Source organism: Talaromyces atroroseus, assembly GCF_001907595.1.
Source record: "Talaromyces atroroseus strain IBT 11181 chromosome Unknown scaffold_0, whole genome shotgun sequence".
NCBI lineage: Eukaryota > Fungi > Ascomycota > Eurotiomycetes > Eurotiales > Trichocomaceae > Talaromyces > Talaromyces atroroseus.
Window position 1 is genome coordinate 1,095,218 of NW_017971432.1, and position 19,742 is coordinate 1,114,959.

The following is a 19,742-nucleotide window of genomic DNA, read 5'->3' on the forward strand; positions in this document are numbered from 1 at the left end:
TGCAATGCCAAAATGTTCATTTCCCCCCCTTAAACAAGTGGCACACAGCCTAAAAACACCGAACCTGAGATGTTCTATAAATCCCGCAAACATTAGCACATTATTCAACAGAAACGCACGAAAGAAGGACAGAGGAAACTTACGACTTCCTGGTTCTCGCAGCAACTGACCACATCCCAGCACACTTCATCATCACCAGTGCTGCTATCAACATCGTCCTCGTTGATATCGACGCAATTAAGCCCAATCGTAGTATCTAATTGTTGGAGGAAGTCCCAATCGAAGCCCGGAATCAAGTCACCGACAAAATCTACGAGGTCGATACCGTTGTTGTCGTTGTTCTTGGTGCTCGATACGTCGTGCACGGCTGAGCAGCATTTGCGAGTTGTGCCACTAGAGCATGTCAAGGATGTTGCGGTGCTTGTTGTGGCTGATGCTGTGCTTGTCGCTGTGGGAGATTGTTGGACTGCATCGGAGTCCGAGTCCGAGTCTGAGTCCGAGGAATCTGATGTAGCAGATGTGGTTGTTGCTGCTGCGGTGGCTGATGCTATCTGGGCCAGGTCTGACGACAGGGCTGAGAGGGCTTCTGCAATAGCACTGCTGGAAAGTGCGGCAACGGATGATGGTAAGGTGATGCTTGGAATTGCGATTGAAGATGGTATGGAAATTGACGTCGGTATGCTGATGGTGATGGATAATGTACTTGATGGGAGAGTGGCAACAAAAACCGATGATGAAAAGGCTACTACTGACGACGAAGAGGCTGCATTTGTTGCTTTGACTGAAGAGGACTTCTTTGTTGTTGATGTTGTTTCCTTTGAACTCGTGCTAGATTTCGTGGAGGTAGTCGAAGATGAGGATGAAGTAACAGCAGCAGTAATAGTAGTAGAACTAGGAGGAGGTACTAAAGTCACTGGCCGTCTAGTCCCATCGGGGATTGGCATACCCAGAGGCAGTGCAAATGTTGCACTTGGTGCCTTGACTGGTGATGGAAACACTGTGACTGTTTTGACAGTAGCTACCGTGACTGATGATGACGATGTGGTCGTAGGAAAGAGTTGAGGCGGCGGCGTGGCTGGATGCATTGGCCCATGCGCATATCGCTGGTCAACTTGTTCGTTTTTATTATTCGATAGATCGTCAGTGGATCTTTCGATAAATGCGTGGTGTCGTCGGTGTGGAGCGGCGATGACATGGGACGATGTAGAGAGAATAATTGCCAGGGCAATGGCAAGCGGAGCTGTGTTAAGATGCATGGCTAGACGATAAAGTCTGGAAGTATGTCAGTATTCATTATGTCGTCTTATTCATTTGAGTCGGATTCATACTTCACGGGACCGGGGGGTTGGAAAAGTCCCACTGTCGTAAGGGGTCTTGCTTGGAGGAAGTGACGTTGAGTGGAATGAGACGACAACTTCTGATTCTCTGGTGCTTGTTTTGCTAGTTCTTGTCATAGGATGATATCGCCCCATAAATACTGGAATTTATCATCGATATTTATGCTTGACAGAAGCTTAAAGTCGTTGGAGAAAGAACTCTCCAGCCACCCTCAGAACTGGTGGAAGAAAGATTGCCTATTTGGGTAATTGAATTCCACATTTGGAAAGTTTCATGCTTAGCAGTCTGGCTCATCATAGGGCTGGAAAACTTAAGAAACATTCTCGAAAGAGGCAAGTACTCTTAAGAAACATTCTCGAAAGAGGCAAGTACTGTGTATCTATTACTTAGGCATGTGCCATAGAGATCAACCTCGGCGAAGCACTGCATGGCCTTTTTCTGGAACGCAGAGGCTCGCACGAGGAATGTGTAGAACTAGAATCTAATAGCCAGTTTCGCCTATCTATTGGCTTGCTGAATATTACGAAGCTAATAGCATTCTTTGCGAAGGCTCTTAGGTATTCTCGAGGCTTTAATGCCCCTGTAATTGGCCGTCCATCAACATGGCTTACATTCCTCCCTCTAGCTTGCATTCCACAGCATGACATCGGAATTAATCCACGTTCCGGAATGTTCCAGTAATAATTTTGCAAATCAAATAAACTTCATAGATTTTGGAAACTATCTTATCCAGATGTGCAGGCTTCACTGGAGAATGAGACCTACAGACCAAGCCAATACCGACTCTTCTCAACAGTGAGTGGAGCAGAAAGCACCTCATCTCCGGTTCCCGTAATCAAAACTGTGTAATCACCACTCTCTGATGCCCAAGACTTCCGAATTTCATCCCAAAAGCTGGTTGCTATCTTCTTCTCTACCGAGATAGAAACTTTCTTTTTCTCTCCAGGCTGTAGGAACACTTTTGTAAACCCCTTGAGCTCACGGATGGGTCGCTGGATATTTGCGATCTTGGGAGGCTGAATCCAGAGCTGCACTGTCTCTGCGCCGGCAACTGATCCCGAATTAGTCACAGTCAAAGAAGCTGTGACCATCTCGCCGTCTTCTAGAACTTCTTTCTCTGAGTCTACCTGCAACGAGAGGTCTGATCGGTCAAAGGCAGTGTACGACAACCCATAACCAAATGGGAATAGGGTACGGGTTGCGGTTTTTTCAAAGTAGCGGTAACCCACATACACATCCTCACCGTACAGAACTCGGCCTCTCTCAGAACCAAAGTTGATATACGATGGGCTGTCCTGAAGACGGACAGGGAAACTCAACGATAATTTCCCAGATGGGTTCACATCGCCGTATAGAACATCCGCAAGGCCGTTTCCGAGCTCGTTTCCTCCGAACCATGCCTGGGCTAGGACATTGACCTTTTCTATCCAGGGCATGGTCACAGGAGTGCCGCTTTGGATGATGACGGCCGCATTTGGGTTGACGTCGAGCACACGAGAAATCAATTCGTCGCTGCCCGGTGGCAGATCCATATGCTCTCTGTCATGGCCCTCGGTTTCCCATTCACCATTCAACCCTGCAACAATAACGACCTGGTCGACCTTTGATGCCAGGTCTACTGCCTCCTGAATAGACTCCTCCAAATCACGACGCTTACTTGCACCAAAGGCAAACCCGCCCGGGCCAAAGTCGATGACACCTCGGTTTTCCAATTTTGACGTGGGTCGGCTGCCGTATTTGAACATGACCCTATATGGAGTACCAGCCTTGAGCTCCTTTGTTCCGTACTCCTCCACTGTTGCGCTACCAAAGAAGGCAGTTCCTTGTCGTTGCTTGGTGAAATTATCCACCACAAGCTCGCCGTCAATATAGAGTCCTCCAGTGCCAATGACTGTAACACCGAAATCGTATAAGCCGTCTTCTTCCGGGGTGAATACGCCCTCCATCTCAGCATAGAAAAGGTCAGATTTGAGATGTGGGTTTTTGTAGTCAGCGAGGAATCCCGTCGAGCTGATGAGATGCAACTCATCTACAGCCTTGGTGTCCTTGTTCCTCTCTTCGGACGGTTCAAGGTACACTTTGAAGCTGAAGCCACGCTTGTCCCCATCAACAGTCTTCAGTAACGGTCCTAAGGGAGGCAAGCACTGATGAGCGTAAGCGCCCTGTGCGAATGAGACCTCGGCCTTGCTTGCCTTGCTCACACCTTCAAATGGGGTTACTGCATAGTAGGCTGGGAGGGCAGCTGAACCGCCACCGCAGTAGGACGCAACTTTCGAGTTCGGCCCTATAATTGCGATGGACTTGTTCTTGTCGAACGGGAGCACGTTTCCGTTATTTCTTAGTAGCACTATAGACTCAGCAGCAGCTCTGCGGAGGAGCTTTTGATCTTCAGGTCTATTGAGGCCCTTTTCTTCGGCGTTAAAGGGGATCTTGGACTCTTCGGCATAGTTGACCAGCTTGAGGACGTTTCGCACTCTTTCATCGAGAACATGCTCGGCCACTTTTCTAGAATTTACGGCATGGGATAAAATACTTCCTCGCCAGCGGGTCGGTCCAGGCATTTCGAGATCCAGCCCGGCATTGATTGCTTCAGAAGTGCTATACGTACCGAACCTATAATGATTATTGTTAGGGAGAAGCTGTGAACGTAAAAAGGGGATGGTCGCTTGCCAATCGCTCATAATAAGACCATTCCATTTCCACTCCTTGCGCAAGATATCGTCAATAATGCTACCATTTTCACTCACGTGATAGCCGTTCACTTTGTTATACGCGGTCATGAAGCACTTGGTCTGACAGATGCGGAGGGCTTGCTGAAAAGGCAGCAAATAAATCTCGCGCAAAGCGCGGGGTGTAACAATGGTATCTACAGCCATTCTCTCATGTTCCTGGTCATTGCAGACAAAATGCTTTAGGGTCGCGCCGACACCTTTGGACTGCACGCCTTTACAGTAATAACCTGCCAAAATACCGGAGAGAAGACCATCTTCGGAAAAGGATTCAAATCCTCTACCTCCTAGGGGAGATCGCTGGATATTTATTGTAGGGCCTAGCAAGACATGTGCGCCTTTAGCTCGGGCTTCATCACCCAGGAGTTCTCCAATCTGTTCCACAAGATTGACATCCCATGTTGAGCCCAGAGCAGTCGAGCATGGCAAACATGCCGCGGGAACACCATTGAAAAAGCGAGTTCCACGAACACCGTTTGGTCCATCGGAAGTGCGCACGGAGGAGATGTTGAGGCGCTCTATAGGCACTGTATGCCAGAAGTCGGTACCTGTTTGATGGCGGGTTAGCGGGTTGCGGATTATTTACAATTGAGCAATTTTATGCAAGTCTTCCACCATAATTTTTGTAATGTGGAAAGGGGATCGGAGTTTTGTTACCGGCTGTCAGAGCGATCTTTTCGTCCAAGTTCAGCTCAGAGAGAGTCTTTTCGACATCCAGGTTCACCATGGTTATGATGTTGGCTCACCAAGAACGGTTTACTTGAAGAAATGGTGAAAGATAAAAGACTTAGAAGCAGATTTGCACATCAAATTAATCCAGCGTATGTGCCTAGATATCAAGAAAAATCACAGGAGAAAGTGAATGGAGGGACAACGAAGCCCTTTAAAATGTCGTGATACACACAACTTGATATAAAGAGCCGAAGTTTACCCGGCTATCAAAACCCCGCAGCGTATACTTCAGCCACTTAGATGCGGCATGTAAGACAGTGGAACTCGGCCATTATTATCTATAAGCAAATTACTCGCGGAGTTTCGGCAGTGTTTTAGTCTCGCCCAAGTTTCGCTTATAATTATGTGAGGCTATTTGTTCATGAATGTGAAGACCAAAAAAGTGGGCCTTCATAGACACTCAAAGTTATCTATCTCTTCACAAGCTCGGATACTCTATCTTCGAAGTGACTCGAAAAAGTGATATTCTAGTCATTGATCTTGAACAGACCTAAAAGTCTTTTTCTTTCGATCATTTGAACATGTCATCGAGGTTCACTATGGAAGCTATGGTCGCAGGCTTCTGTTTCCGAAGACTGAATATCTAGATAATCTTTGACTTCCTTGATAGGATAATTCAAACCCGGCTTATCGCGCACAATCCAAACAGGTAGTGATCCTGAATCTGATGATGGCTCCCCGGAGCATCCTGTGGCAGGAAGGAAATCTCTCAACTTATTGGTTGGGATTATCCCGACTGCTACATAGATATCCAACATTGCTTGAGGTCTGCGCGATATTGATGGAAAGATGGCAGCTTGAAGTCACTTCTCTCAAGCCAATGATCGAGGGAGCTGTGGCATAGAAAACCCTCGCTCTGTGTACCGGAAGAAATATACAAAACTACGCTTCGTAGGTGCTGGACTTTAGCTACTTATTGATTGTTACTCGTCTGTTTTTAGCTAAACGAAGAGTATCAATATCGAGACGTGCGGCAGTTCTTCGCGGCGAGCATTAAACCGATACAGTAAATTACAGGAACTAATGCTCATTTTACAGGATCTTTCATTAAGTATGTTTGGACGAATATATAGATTGCATGCTTCGAAAGAGGTGTGTAGGGCTGTGGGAAAATCCAAGGAGAGTAAGTGGTGATATCAGAGTGTCTACTCTTCATAATAATTTTGACTCAATTCCCGTCGAACTTAATATCAATTCAATCTTATTATAACTCTCATCGACAAAACAGATAGACTTCAGCGTCAACACCGAGGATGACGGATAATTGACGAGTCGCATTCGCTTTTTCTTAAGTGTTTGTCTCAGCTTAGTTGACATGACATGCTTCCAGCTATCTGATGTCTTTAGTACGGATCCCGCAATCATATAACGTTGCCTAGGTACCTCAGCTATGCCTAACTGACTAGGTACCCACAAAATGATGCATGCTATGATGAAACATAGCCAACACAGAATCCTAAGCTTTCTTCTAACCAAAGGCTGATGGCATCATATTCAGAATACATACAGTCCCTATCCTCCGACTGTGACCCGAGTATCTCGTATGTCGCAGGAAGGACGTGCTTGGCTCTATGACGTTGGGTCAAACAGTCCAAATCAGGCATTCTGGCAGATGGATTGTCGACTTGACATCACTGGCAGATTCGAGACTCTTCAGAGAATTTACTAGCTCTTGTCTTCTCCACCTTCTTAAAGCATCAAGGGGCACTATTTCAGTCATATTATGACGACGATGTCAATGCCGACGTTGATGATTACAGAACTATACAAGGCGATCGTATAAAATACGAGGAATACACCAATACTTTTGATTCATGACCGCCACTATCTAGCCCACTATTCAATTGACTAAAAATTGATTTATTACGCCTGATCCAATCAATATCAGACATGTTTGGGACAGGGATGGCGGGTCAGTCTCGGTCGAGTCGGCCAGTCTCTCGTTCGCATCGTATACATACGTACTCTATAAATAAATCATAATATAATACACATTGCAATAAAAATAAACCAACGGCCAATTACTCAAATAACTGGATTTTGGTTATACGCCAGGATCCATTTAGTTTATGCATACCTCTGCGATGTATGCATATTGCAGAACAGTAGATGATTTTGGCTTTGGAAACTGCCGAAAAGTAATGAATGCAAGTTTAAACCTGTTTGGTTAACTCGATCTGAGGGATTCCTCCTTTTTTCCTCTCGATCCCACTTTGTAATAACGTTGAAAACGGTCCTGTCTTCATAATAATACAGAGAGCATATAGAATACACGGTAATCTTACATCTCATACAAGCGAAAATTGCTCATAACATCATCAAGAGCAAAACAACCAAATCATAAAGCTTCATAACATCGTAAAAAATGAGAGAAATAAAATGGAAAGAAAGAAAAATCCTCTCACCGGCTTGAAGACAAAAACACACAGTGAAACAATGAAGTGGAAGAAACGGTTGGTAATTTCTTTCTATTCTGAGTCTAGAGTAAAGTCTGCCAGTTCTCCTGTCGACTACCCTGACTGCAATGGACTTGAAAATATTTGCAGGTGAATGATGTAGGGGAAGTTCAAAGTGTATGCAGCATGTGGGATAATCACCATTATCATCACTCGCTCAAGTTGGAATGAAAACAATTGTCAATGGAGATTTCAAATCAGGTCGAGTAAAAGCCAGGCCCCCAAAGGCGACGGGTTCCAATCTAACCATCGGAAAGAAGAATCGAAATGTTGCATCTCGCAAACCACCTAACCTACTAGTAGGCTAGTGTTGGATAAGTATGTACGAACGGAATGTCAAGGGGGGTAAGGGGAAGGATAGGGGAAGGGTTTATTGTGTATGCGTAAATAAAACTCCAAATCCGGCGCCATTCGCTAGGACAAGTTTAGCAAGTCAGGCAATCGCAAATGAAAGGGATCATCTTCCAGCCAGCCTGATGCCGACACTTTTGCGCCTCTCTCTCAAATAAGTTATATGTAACTGACTCGTAATATGCGTAGGTTAAGACTTGCTGGCAACTGGTCAACGGATGATACAGGGGGTGCAGGCTACCATCTGCGAATTTCATTAGCCCGAGGAAGATGCTCAAATGCAACCTTGTTGACATACCCAGCTTGCAACAAGAATTCTTGGTCATTCAAAGAGAGTTACTGTAGACTATGCCCGAGGGCCTCCAGGAGACTGGCTGGCAGATGCTTCAGAACTCCGCTGAGGTGGTGGGCAAGTACCGGTGCGAGCCATGTTGCCCACGGACGAGGAATTGCTCTGGCCGCTACGACCACTGGTGCTGCTCCCTCGGCGTCCAGTTCCTTTGTCTTCCTGAGTGAATGCAGCGATTTGACGTTGGGTGTACTGCAGCATGACTCTGTTGTAGACATCAACTGAGGTATTCGGGTCGACGCTTGTGCCGGTGTCCAAGGATCCTAAGCCTGAGTCACGGCCAGGGACATCCTCGGCGGCAAATTGGAGGTCTGCTGGATCGTTTGGCATTTGGTTCGAATGCATACGCCCCTTCGTCTAAACTCTCTTTATCAGTAAGGTGGGATACTCCTCGTTTTAATTTCATCTTTCTAGAGCCAAAATGTGTCCAATGCATACTATCCATTTTTGATTCGATAATTTTTAGATTTTTTTTTGCGTCAGATACAACTTTGCAGGGCCATTTCTTACATATGCTATGGTGAAACTCAGCGAGTTAGTACACTCGGTGACGGTTTGTAAGCAGTTCGGGGGCCGGATAAAGCACAAGACCTCAACGTGTACTATCGATTTCGTGCGCAGTAGAGCGAGAAAACAGTACGAGAGCAAAGGGAGTCGATAGACAATAGCAAGTGCAGAGATATGCGAATAGACCTATGTTGTCGGAGAAAAGCGGAGAGCGAGTCTGTACGCCAAATGCAACAACGGCAGGAGCAAGTCTTTAATAATAAGTGCCAGATGGGCAGGCACGCAGCGGGCAGCCAACCAACAGTCCCACCGGGAGAGGCTGCGATCTCCTCGCAGCAAAACGTTGGTTTTCGTAGCATGATATCACGTTGCCAAAGCCCTAGGGTCGCCACACAATGAATTCATAGCCCGCATTTTGACAGATAGTCCTATACGGCCGCGAAGTGGGGGCCTGGGGATGTTCATCTCACAGTCTAAGCCAGCTAGCGTGCTCTATTGAGGTCACTTCGAAGACCGGCGGAGCACAAAGTACGGGTTTGCTCAGAGTTCTCCATAGAACAGTCACCATTCCTTACCCAGCTCCACTATCACGCAGCTGCCCACCGATAGTATCCCCACAATTGGTTTGGTGTTCTTCGAGGAGAGGGAAACGATGCATTTGATGGAGGGCGAGTCTACACTTGGCCATACTGGGGAACGTATTTTCCTACAATATTGGCGTCACGGCCCCACAACGCTGAAATGACGGCTCTACCGATATCTCTGGCATCCACTGATGAGATGCCACCCATACTTATCGAAACAAATCGATAGGCAACGAGACAGAAGAAGAGTAAAGCAAGTGAGCTTGACATGGGACAACAGCGTCATGGCAGCGTATCGATGTTAGGAGGATGCCTAAACAACGCTTCTCTAACGGAGCTACGCTGGATTCTTCTTTGGAAGAGATCAATAAAGCTGACATCTGTACGAGAGCATAGCAAGGAGGAGCTACAGTATACCGAATATAGTAAGGAGTATGGAGCAATATCGACCCGGTGACGTCGTAGGTCCTTCGGCTAGCACCGAGCCTGACGTCACCGTGCATAGGTAGCCGGGCGCTAGTCTGCATGCGGCGCTTCCATCCAATCTAGGCCTCCCCGCTATCACATTGCACATATGTAATTACAGAATACTACACACATATACGGATCTGCCTGTATGTCGATTTCACTCAGTGTATTGTATATACAGATATGCTGTCCACTGGCGATATGTGGGTTTGCGCCCTCTCAGGCTGAAAAATGCAACTGCGAAGAGATGATTTATTCGAAATCAGTCACAACCAGAAAATACTAACAGAGTTTAGCCTCCGTATGCCGTCCACTCACATCCGCTGCTGAGGAATCCACCAAGTTGAGATGGCCAATGGTAATATTAGAATTACACCTGAATCCGCTTTCATGCGGAGAAACATTTCCGTTGCCGAACCATATGAATGCTGATGTTCATCCACGAAGCTGATCATTCTTTGTGATATCTGTTATCTAGATTTATTGATTCATATTATCCGTCGTTGGCATCCAAATATGGACTCGCCATGAACCCTGAGCTTCGCTTTTACATACAGCCCACACCGCAAGTGGCCCAGACCCGCTGAAACTCGCATTCCAATCTTGCATGCTGTCGGCCTGTATGCCGTGGACATTGTCCCAGCCGTCTTCAATAGGGTTGTCCGCTCCCAGCATCTCTTCCTGCAGCCTCATCTTATCTAAATCACGAGCAATAGATATGTTAAATTAATACTTGTTCGTTGGGTCCACCCCATGTGACCGACTGTATGTCACTAATTTACTATCCGCGACTAACCGTGATATGTCATGTCAAATGCGAAGCAACTAGCTAAATTAAAGTACCGAGTAGTCATGGCGCATCAGTTCCGACTACAACGCTGTTGGTTGCCCTATCGGGAAACCCGAAGGAAATCGGGTCCGGGAGGTTCACCGTCCCCTGAATTACATATACAAGTGCCGGGTGAAAACCAGAAAACATGGGCTCCACATGTGAGAAGCACGCTACCGTCGTTGATTGCTAAGAAGTAAAGTCTTCATGATACTTTTCCATTCGAACCCGCTGCCTTGGAACACGTGATAGAAACAAGAATGAAAAGCATCAAGCTCTCAAATCCAGATAACAATGCACGCCAAAAAGTTTCATTAAACATATGCATATAACATCTCGGAGTTGCAAAACATAAAACACAAATTGTACGATTATACGTATCCTAGGTCGACGTCAGCTTGTCCATTTCATCGAGAATATCCAGAGGTAGAAAACTCACCTTTCCTCGCTCCCTGGAAAAAGAACCGCACAATAAACACCTGCAGGCCAGCCATAGAAACCATCATCAAACTCTCAATAACACTGAAGTTAAAGATTCGTCGTTCGGTGCTGCGCACTGTGTGGAAATTGCGGTTCTCACGCGTACGGAAGTACTTCTGGTTGCGCGAGATGGTTGAGAATAGATGGGACACCTTTGTGAGCGACTCTTCGACCGCAGTGGCCTGTTCGGGGTTGGCACCTTGTCGGGATGGTAATTCGGTTTTTGCCTCGTTTTCGACCTACAGAAAAATCAACCTCATCAGTTTGTTCCCTCTCTTCTTTCCTCCCAATCCCTTAGTTTCTAGTTCAACCCGGGTAAGTAATATATACCGCGATCTCAAAATCGACCACCTTCTCCGCAAATGTCGACATCTCATTGCTGAAACAGAAGCTGTATTCGCCAATGCTCTGCGCAGTAAACACAAAGTCTCCCTGTCGTTCCTTGGTTCCATCCAGAATCACTTTTTCAAGGGGACCGGTGACCGCATAATCGATATCGAAGGAGCCGCCGGATTGAACCTAGACGTTTTATTCACCAGTCAGTCACGGAGCGATAGAAATGCAATCCCTTTCCCATTTGCGTCCAAATGACATAATTCAAAAAGGAGAGCAAGAGAGCAAGAGAGGGGACAAATTCTCACAGCAAAGTAAAAAGCCACTTTGACATCCGCTTGCGGCACTTCGGTATAAAAGCATGCTTTTTCGTGAGCCTCGAGTTTGTAGGTCAATGCCGTGGCTGACACGGAGGGAATCAGCGTGGCCAAAAGGCCCGTCACGAGGCTGTTAATGCGCATCTTAAATAATATCCCCGCGGGCGATTGGGTTAGGGTGCGTAGTCAGGCAATTTATTTGTGTTTGTCTTTCTCCTGAAATGGCGCCGGCGATATGGACAGCTAGCAGATTAGTGTTTGTTGTGTTTGTTTTTATGCCTGAGGCATTCACTCCGCTACTTTCGGACAAACGTTTATCCATGATACCTTTGATATCAACGGCATCCACGATGAAATGAAGCACCAAGATCGTTTGATCCAGGGATGATTCTTACGAGATCGAAAGGAAGGACTGATCAGGACAAACTCTCTTGTCCTTATCTTGTAACCATATTCGATAAGGCTCCTAGAGGTCATGAGCGTCCTACCTTGCCCAAATTCCTATCAGCATTAACATACCTAGGTAAGGTGACTGATGGGAATTGACGAATGAAGATGTGCTATTCGTCCGTTAATATACCAAAAAAATCCTCAGTGCATAGCGTGTCTGTCAAGGATTTTAACAAATCATCCACACGTCCTTTACACGGCAATTGGCACGACTTAGGTACTCGTGTCCTCGATGGCACGCTACAAACGATCTCGTGCCAGAGTCTAAACCATCTTACTTTCAAAAAGGAAACAAGTTGAGAAAATAAGATTCTTTCAGACTTAGTTATCCCGTGTTAGCTCACAATACTTGCTCGTCAGCCTGATACTTCAATTAAACACTTTGACAGCGTCACTACTATACGTTAGATGAACTCGAATGCCTCATGGCATATAAACCTATCCCTACGAATGCCACTTGTCTGATTTAACCGGAATATTACATTTTGGCAAGAATATCAAGCTCGGACATTTAAGTAGTCACGTATACAAATGATAGTATGACGCAATTATAATCCGATGCTTAATTTCGATAACTACCTATTTCTAACTTCCTGTTTCTGTATAGTCCCTCATATTTTAGCTAAAAGACCATAGAGTTGTCAATAGCAAAGGTAACAAATTTGAAGCGAGGAGCAAGTACCGTCCCTCTCCTCATGCCGTGCCACTCTCAGTATTGGAAATCGTCTCCGTGACAACCGAGCTGTCCTGCTCGTAGACAATATAGAAATTTATGTCATTAGTTGGGGGGCCGTATTCAAACCAAGTGCAGCTGAAGTAATACTCAGAGTAATCTCCAAAACCTGACAACGGGTTGATAACGGCCTTGAGCCACTCTTCTTTCTGTTCCGTGCTAGCAGAATCCCCGTTTGAAAGCTGAGTGCCTGTCTCACCGATGGCAAAAGGAATACCGTATCCGGCAGAATATGTGTCATAAAAGGCTCCATAAGCGCTTTCGAAATCAGGAAGTCCTTCATCAGCGTTTGGATAGTAATCCATGCCTACGATATCAACGTATTCTTCACCGGGCCACCAAGGCGCAACGGGTTCGGATGAAGTGTCGTCATTAGGAGACCAAAACATGAATATCTTATCGTTACTTGAAACCGCGTTATACATGGTCTTCCAAGCAGTTTTGTATTCATCGTAGTTGACTGAAGTTGGGATTGTTAGCTATAGGAGTTCCATCTTTTCACTGCGTGTTGGAACTTATCATAAAACCAGAAGCCCCGGACGAGGAACTGAAACTTACGACCACCAGGATATGTGCCAACAGCAGCATAGTAATTTACTTCGTGCGCGAAACGAAGCCACACCGTCACTCCTTTGCCGTTGAATGTTTCTTCAAATTAGGACGCCACTGAATCACAAAGCTCCCAGCTGATATCGGTCCAGTCCACAGATGGCATCAAAGATGCGATAAGAACAGCTCCCGAAGAGACAATATCATCTACATTGTATTGATAATTGCCATCGTAAGAGCCACTGTCAACGTTTGACGACGTAATTTGAGAATAGACATTGTACCTATGTATTCATGGTAATTAGTTACAGTTGTCTGTATTCTTTCAGTGAGGAAGGAAATACAAGCAAGCCCAAGGACTGTACAAGCTTCTACGTAGATACGAAATATTTACTTACGTGGCGCCCTTCTGCCCTGTTGCTTGGTTCAGGGATGCGAGCGTTACTGATGGTTTATAATTTGGTGCCCAACCAAAATAAATGGAGTCGTAGCTAATCATTGAAGAGGCATCAATTCCATATTGGACACCAAGAGGGTTTTCCAGCTGCGGTCGCTTATTAGTAAATGCTATTTCTAGGCATCTTCAGGATTAGCGTATGCTCGAAATGACATACTCTTTTGTATGGCGCAGCTAGTACTCCTGAGATGAGGGATAGGGCAAAAACAGCCTTTCTCATGTGAACGGCCATGTTGATCGAGGAGTAAATAGAGAGAAAGAATTTGAAAGCTTCGAAGTAACTGTCCTTCGCAAGTCTGCCTGATCTCAAGCATCGGTTAGAAAAGTTGCCGGTATTTATACATTGTGTTATCTCCTATTCCTTCAGCGTTCAAGTTGGTTACGGTCGTATACGAACCTTCTAGTGTCAGGTTACATTAATAGTTGACATCCCCCTAGGTACCTAAATAGTAGGCCTCGTCGGCCAATGATTTGAAGGGACATCTAGGTATACTGTGGACAATAGATGGGGATATGAGCCCTATCCCTGTTTTCTGCGAGCATAAAAATTCCCTACATCTTGCACGCCTGCTACCTGGCTATTTGTGTAACGCCAGCTGGAGAATGGCGCCGGCGCTAAGATGCTTATGTACTCTATAGATCGATATTTCGGTGGTATCGTAGATTCCTACATCTCGCCCCAATATGCTAATTCGGCTAGAGGAATCATGCAAGATCGTCAAGGAAATCGCCGTGGCGTTTGGAACCTTGAAGTCACCTGCCTCTTTAGGCCGCTGCTGTTGACTGATCAGCCTATGACTCGAACCCAGTTGAAATCAGACAAGTATAGCGATATTCTGACATCCGAGATTAAACTCTCCGATGTATGGAGCCTAGATATAGTGCTTACTAGTAAGTAGATGCGACATTACAAGCCAATTGATGTTGTTAAGCGCTACGGCTGTCTTATCCGTTCTACACATATGTAGTACCTAGGTAGTCCGAGATTTTCTTTGCCCCGTCTATTATAATAGCTTAGAGTCAATATAACTAAATAACTCAATACCCCAAAAAGGCTCCTCAAAAGAGCTCAGCGACTAGTCTGCTAATTAAATTCATCGCTGTGCACTGTGCTCGTGACCCATCTTCCTTACATGTCGAAGTTCTGTCAAGTGAAACAACTAAATGACCACAAACTACCTACATGAGTCAAATAGGCACAAATTAATAAAATTCTGATCCACCGTGGAAATGACTGAGACGTTTTGCACGGACTTATATTCCGTGAGAGCTGGGTGGCTGGCATGAAAAGGTCTTCAGGGACATATCGAGGTATGAGAAGTTCAGCCCCATGTTCGAACCTGGGAAGGAGATCTGCAAAGCTACGTCAGTCCAGACTTTTGAGGTTTGCTATGCGAGCATTGTATTCTATATTAGTCTAACTAACCAAAACCTCTGATCGTTCGCGTATGAATCTCTATTCCGAGGGCAATGTCAAAGCCTCTAGGGCTTATATTTTTAAGCTCCACTCGCAGGGACGACGGTATCTTCTTTTGCTGGAAATAGCTTTCCCTTTGGCATTACCATCACAACAATCAACATAATCGCTCCTGATACTATACTCAGAATGTAAACTTTGCTTATAGCATCTGTGATAGCCTTGATAGCTTGTGTCTGAAGAGAGGGATTCAGAGAATCGAATAGGGCGCTCTGAGTTCCCATAATGACGCTCCTGATATCTTCTTGAGAGAATCCCTGCCCGTTCAGGACATGCGTAAGGTTTTTCATTGAAAAACTCTGGAATATCTGGCCCCCTATGAGCAAGCTCACCGTCTGGAAGCCCAGCTGAGACAGATTCTGCATAGAACTGACACGTTGAACGTCCAGATCAGAACCTGTTTGCGCCATTATCGTGATACTCGCAACTGTAAAGCCGAGATTGAAAACCAAGCCAGTTCCAGCTCCGAGCATGATAGTGTACCCGTAGACATTTGCAATAGAAGTATTGGGATTAACGGTGTACATGGTTGCACTACCGACTGTCATGAGGACTCCACCCACCGTGTATAACACCCAGCTAAAGTAGTCAGTTTATGGATGGAAAACAGCGACAACGAATATGGGCTCTTACTAATAGTTTATGCGTGGAAGAAGAGAACCCGAGACCATAGTCATGGACGCAAGGAAAGCGATGAAAGGTAATAGGCGGACGGCAGCCATCAGAGTTGAATCTCCATGAGCAAAGGAGAAATAGATAGGAATGTAATAGAGCGGTATGTAGATGTTGGCAGCGGCCACGGCAGTATTGATGTACAGCAGGACCTGCGTCATGTTGAGAAGAACATGTCGCGGAGGAAACATGCGCGCTTCACGAGTGGTGAAAACGACGAAATATTGTTGGAGAAAGGTCAAAATGAACAGCACTCCAGAGACAACGATTGTTGCGATTGTGCGGCCATCATCCCAGGACCAAGTTGTGCCAGCAAAGGTCAAGGCAATGGTGAATGATACCATTGCTCGAGTGCCCAAAATAAAGCCAACCCAGTCTAGAGCTACGAGCTTTCCGAGGATGGGGGTATCTGATGCGCGACCTGGCTTCACTGAGGGGAGGTAGAATATGTACACTGGTGCACATAAAGCTGCAACAACACTAGGTGTTCTTAGAAAACAGAATTGCGATGGTTTATGCGTTAAGCTAACTCACAGGTTAATGTAAAAAGCCCATCGCCACGTCGCTGAAGAGGTAGCGAAGGCGCCTCCCACCACAGGGCCCAGGACAGCACCCATCCCCCAAGTGACGCCCATGCCCGAGATATAGCGGCCCCTTTCTTGCTCGGCTGTGCAGAGGGCAAAGTAGTTCAGAATACTGATAGAAGAAACATGTTAGCAGAGCGTTCGCCACGTGCTTCTAAGATAAACTGACCCAAGGAAGATTCCATTTCCCCCAACACCGGCTAATGCCCTACCAACAATAAGAGCATTCATGGTAGGTGCTGCACCGCAGAGTGCAGAGGCGGCTTCAAACAGAATGATGCTCCCGATAAACATACTTTTGAGATCAACGATAGCATACAAGGCAGCCCTTCAAGCGGCAAAATCAGCTTTCTCACATCTCGTGCAAGAACTTAGGAATGTCCAACCCACCCAGGTAATATAGAACACACGGAGCCAAGAGGAAAACCAGTGCCAATCCACGTTAGACTTTCGACCTCGCCGAACTGTTCGATAACAGCAGTTTGGATGTCAGCAGCAACAGTGCCATCAAGCCCGTAGATGAGTGCTCCAATATATAGAGACGTAGCAGCAGCAGCCCATTTCCACCCATGTACTGTTCTAGGGCTTGGCTCGAGGCTGGAACTAGAGTCGTCGCCTTCTCTCTGTTGCAGAGACGAGCCAGGTAATATCTGAGATGCAGGGTCGAATTTAAACTCTTGGCTGCTATTGCTTGGTTGACGTCGAGGGTCCTTATGGACTGCATGTTCGATATCTTTTGTAGCTGCCATGTCGGGTTTGGAACACTTCATGACGTGTAGATTGACAATGTTCAACAGAGTGTGTGGAACAAGAGAAATATATATATATGTATATTGTTTCCAGGTATCGAAGGCAATATAAATAATCATAAGTCTTAAGTCTGTTATCTTTTTATTATACACGCAGGTTTCCTTTAAGCTGTGTAGCTCGTAAAAGGGGAGTTAGGGTTGGATATCCACACGTGATCCAACATCTGTCGGCCAATTTGGTCTCTCGGCCAATTTGGCCGAACTCGCTGAGGTTAGTTTGACTACATGCATTAACAAAAGACCCACCTTTCATCATCTTGTAGCAAGCTCAAGCTTGGAATCATTCAGGATATTCACTTTATCATCCTCCGCTGTGCTTCGCTCGACCACCTCGATCACTTACGGTCATGGATTCTGAAGTCGAAACATATTCATCTCCTGGACCCATGTGGTTCTGCGGCTTTTGTCAGAAACCATTCTTGAGAGGTTGGTCTCCTTCACGGTTTTATTTACTGTCATTAAGGAAATTTCAGAAATGTCCTACAAACGACATATTTCATACTGTCGCCGTGCTCAGAATCGCCCTCGTTCACGTTTCAGGTCATGCCGAGCTTGTACTATGGCCAAAGTGAAGTGCAACTTCCAGCCTCGATGCTTGCGGTGTACCAATAAAGGTCTCGAATGCGTGTATGATACGACTGCTGCTAATGCTTCTATTCATGCTCCTACTACAAGTGAGGAACAAATTACCAATGAACAACCAGCAGCAAACGCGTCTCCTGTCTTTACCCTGGACCTATTCGCAATTGGTGACATCAATAGTACCTTCAATGACTTCGGTGCATCCACTGAGACAATTGATATGGACGAAGCGCAAGTTTATGTTGACTGGGATGAGGTCAATCTCGTAGAGAGTCCAGAGACTGACATCCTCTCACAAAGTCCCATGAATAACCTGCCTTGTTTCCAATATGAGCAGGCTGCTAGGCCTAACAGGCAACCCGCTCACAAAGGTACTCCTTGTCGTATACATGTCATTGATTTCCTGACTAACTTTTATGTAGAGAACCTCTTGCTCACTGATCTTCCCTGGTCTGCACTGGGCCCTCCAGATAACAGTCTCCCTGTCATGTCCGAAACTACATGTCTCTCCGAGCTACCATATCGGGAATTTCTTACTCCAATCCCAATACCAAACCCCGTTGCAAAGTTTACTGGTAATATTGTCATGCAGATGCTTTGTGCCTTTCCACAGATGATGCTTCGAAGGGAAACTCTGCCTCCTTTTATACACGGGCACTGGTATCAAACAACAAGTGCTATAGAGCCTGCTCTGCCTAGGCCACTGGTTAATTGCATGGGACTAGCGCAGGTCTTTGCTTCTCACAATCTTGAGACTAGGCTATTTTTGTGGCACACAGGTCGGGCAGAACAACATTCCCTGGCTGAAAAGGTTCAGTCCCTGTTTTCCTTTTATTGCAACTCCTAAGCACTCACAACGGAGAAAATACCAACACCCAATGCTATACTTCTACTTCTGACCGATACACGCAGCCCTGAACGTCTTGTTCTTACAGTATAACGTCACAGCTAACATTAAGCATAGGCAAGTCAGTGCCAATTCTCGAAGGATGAGCACCTCGCAGCAATACAAGCCCTGCTTGTATATATTATGATGCGAGTCATCGATAACTCAAAAATCGAGCCGGACTTAAACCTTGAATTGCTAGTTACTTACCAGGTACAAGATCTTGCTCCTAGCCCAAAGAACTCTTGACTAAGCGATGCAGAGCCTTTGTGACAGCTTCAAAGGTTTGTGTGATGAACCCTTTTACCAGCACGAGAGACTACACCCAAGTTCTAGCTGGGAAGATTGGGTTTTTGCCGAGTCCAGAAGAAGGTAATGTTCAATGCCACTTTTCCACGCACACGCCCATACACATCCTAATGTTCACTAACAACCTAAACCGCAGAACGGCAATCGTGTGGCTTCTAATTACCCAAATGTTCCAGATCAAGATTGGTGTACCTTGCGATAGATTCGAGAGCTTCCGAGATATCCCCCTCTCTTCTCCCAAGTCACTCTGGGAAGCACGAACACGTGCAGCATGGCAGTCGGAATATGAAGTATACGCCACCATGCCGCGGATGGGTTTGGACGTTTTTGGCGACCTTCTTGATGCTTGTAAGCAGGGCGATGTCGGTTTAAACAAGCTGAAACTGCACGCTTGGAATGCCACGGTTGATAATCTCGGCATTTTGCTTAACCTGTGCGCGGAGATGACTTAGAATCAAACGAAACCATTCTTAGGGTTCCCTGGCCTCGTCAATAAAACGTCCCAGAATAAGTTTTATGACACAAATATCGAGCCCAAGCTTGTCCCCGCTCGCAAAATCTAGTTCTGGACCCTAGCGTTCGGTACGGCCCGAAGATGGTAAGGAGCACTATCTCACGAGGTACTCCATATGAACTTGAGATCTGAAGTCCAGAGATCTTATTAAATCGAAGAGACATCGGCCTAGAAATAGCCTCAAATAGGCATGCATAGTCTGCAACTTTGAACAAGTAATATTGGAACTTTGAGATCTATCTATCCC

The 19,742-nt window shown here is 45.9% G+C and overlaps 8 protein-coding genes across 8 annotated transcripts, besides 1 other annotated feature; 1 reads left to right on the plus strand and 7 right to left on the minus strand.

Annotated features, from left to right (window-relative positions):
- Nucleotides 1-29: 29 nt before the first annotated feature.
- On the minus strand, nucleotides 30-1,256 carry UA08_00391 (hypothetical protein; the record flags this gene model as incomplete). Its single annotated transcript, XM_020260192.1, has 3 exons — nucleotides 30-74; nucleotides 144-393; nucleotides 568-1,256. The coding sequence occupies 3 exons, from the start codon at nucleotides 1,254-1,256 to the stop codon at nucleotides 30-32; spliced, it is 984 nt and encodes a 327-aa protein (XP_020124380.1).
- Nucleotides 467-501: a repeat region (Identified by RepeatMasker using a combination of RepBase library and repeat library created with RepeatScout).
- Nucleotides 1,257-2,099: 843 nt separating the features above from the next.
- UA08_00392 (putative beta-glucosidase I) lies at nucleotides 2,100-4,794 on the minus strand (the record flags this gene model as incomplete). Its single annotated transcript, XM_020260193.1, has 2 exons — nucleotides 2,100-4,615; nucleotides 4,725-4,794. The coding sequence occupies 2 exons, from the start codon at nucleotides 4,792-4,794 to the stop codon at nucleotides 2,100-2,102; spliced, it is 2,586 nt and encodes an 861-aa protein (XP_020124383.1).
- A 3,158-nt stretch (nucleotides 4,795-7,952) lies between these two features.
- UA08_00393 (hypothetical protein) lies at nucleotides 7,953-8,285 on the minus strand (the record flags this gene model as incomplete). Its single annotated transcript, XM_020260194.1, has 1 exon — nucleotides 7,953-8,285. One exon carries the CDS (start codon nucleotides 8,283-8,285, stop codon nucleotides 7,953-7,955), a length of 333 nt encoding a protein of 110 aa, XP_020124382.1.
- A 1,543-nt stretch (nucleotides 8,286-9,828) lies between these two features.
- Nucleotides 9,829-10,207, minus strand: UA08_00394 (hypothetical protein; the record flags this gene model as incomplete). Its single annotated transcript, XM_020260195.1, has 2 exons — nucleotides 9,829-9,981; nucleotides 10,070-10,207. 2 exons carry the CDS (start codon nucleotides 10,205-10,207, stop codon nucleotides 9,829-9,831), a joined length of 291 nt encoding a protein of 96 aa, XP_020124377.1.
- A 507-nt stretch (nucleotides 10,208-10,714) lies between these two features.
- UA08_00395 (hypothetical protein) lies at nucleotides 10,715-11,617 on the minus strand (the record flags this gene model as incomplete). The annotated part of the gene is made up of 4 exons (XM_020260196.1): nucleotides 10,715-10,725; nucleotides 10,783-11,062; nucleotides 11,154-11,342; nucleotides 11,465-11,617. The coding sequence occupies 4 exons, from the start codon at nucleotides 11,615-11,617 to the stop codon at nucleotides 10,715-10,717; spliced, it is 633 nt and encodes a 210-aa protein (XP_020124376.1).
- A 999-nt stretch (nucleotides 11,618-12,616) lies between these two features.
- On the minus strand, nucleotides 12,617-13,894 carry UA08_00396 (hypothetical protein; the record flags this gene model as incomplete). The annotated part of the gene is made up of 4 exons (XM_020260197.1): nucleotides 12,617-13,135; nucleotides 13,417-13,489; nucleotides 13,604-13,749; nucleotides 13,820-13,894. 4 exons carry the CDS (start codon nucleotides 13,892-13,894, stop codon nucleotides 12,617-12,619), a joined length of 813 nt encoding a protein of 270 aa, XP_020124379.1.
- Nucleotides 13,895-15,159: 1,265 nt separating this feature from the next.
- On the minus strand, nucleotides 15,160-17,144 carry UA08_00397 (hypothetical protein; the record flags this gene model as incomplete). The annotated part of the gene is made up of 5 exons (XM_020260198.1): nucleotides 15,160-15,718; nucleotides 15,773-16,291; nucleotides 16,346-16,507; nucleotides 16,565-16,723; nucleotides 16,786-17,144. 5 exons carry the CDS (start codon nucleotides 17,142-17,144, stop codon nucleotides 15,160-15,162), a joined length of 1,758 nt encoding a protein of 585 aa, XP_020124378.1.
- Nucleotides 17,145-17,763: 619 nt separating this feature from the next.
- Nucleotides 17,764-19,433, plus strand: UA08_00398 (hypothetical protein; the record flags this gene model as incomplete). The annotated part of the gene is made up of 5 exons (XM_020260199.1): nucleotides 17,764-18,157; nucleotides 18,209-18,597; nucleotides 18,751-18,885; nucleotides 18,935-18,956; nucleotides 19,009-19,433. 5 exons carry the CDS (start codon nucleotides 17,764-17,766, stop codon nucleotides 19,431-19,433), a joined length of 1,365 nt encoding a protein of 454 aa, XP_020124375.1.
- Between the last annotated feature and the right edge of the window lie 309 nt (nucleotides 19,434-19,742).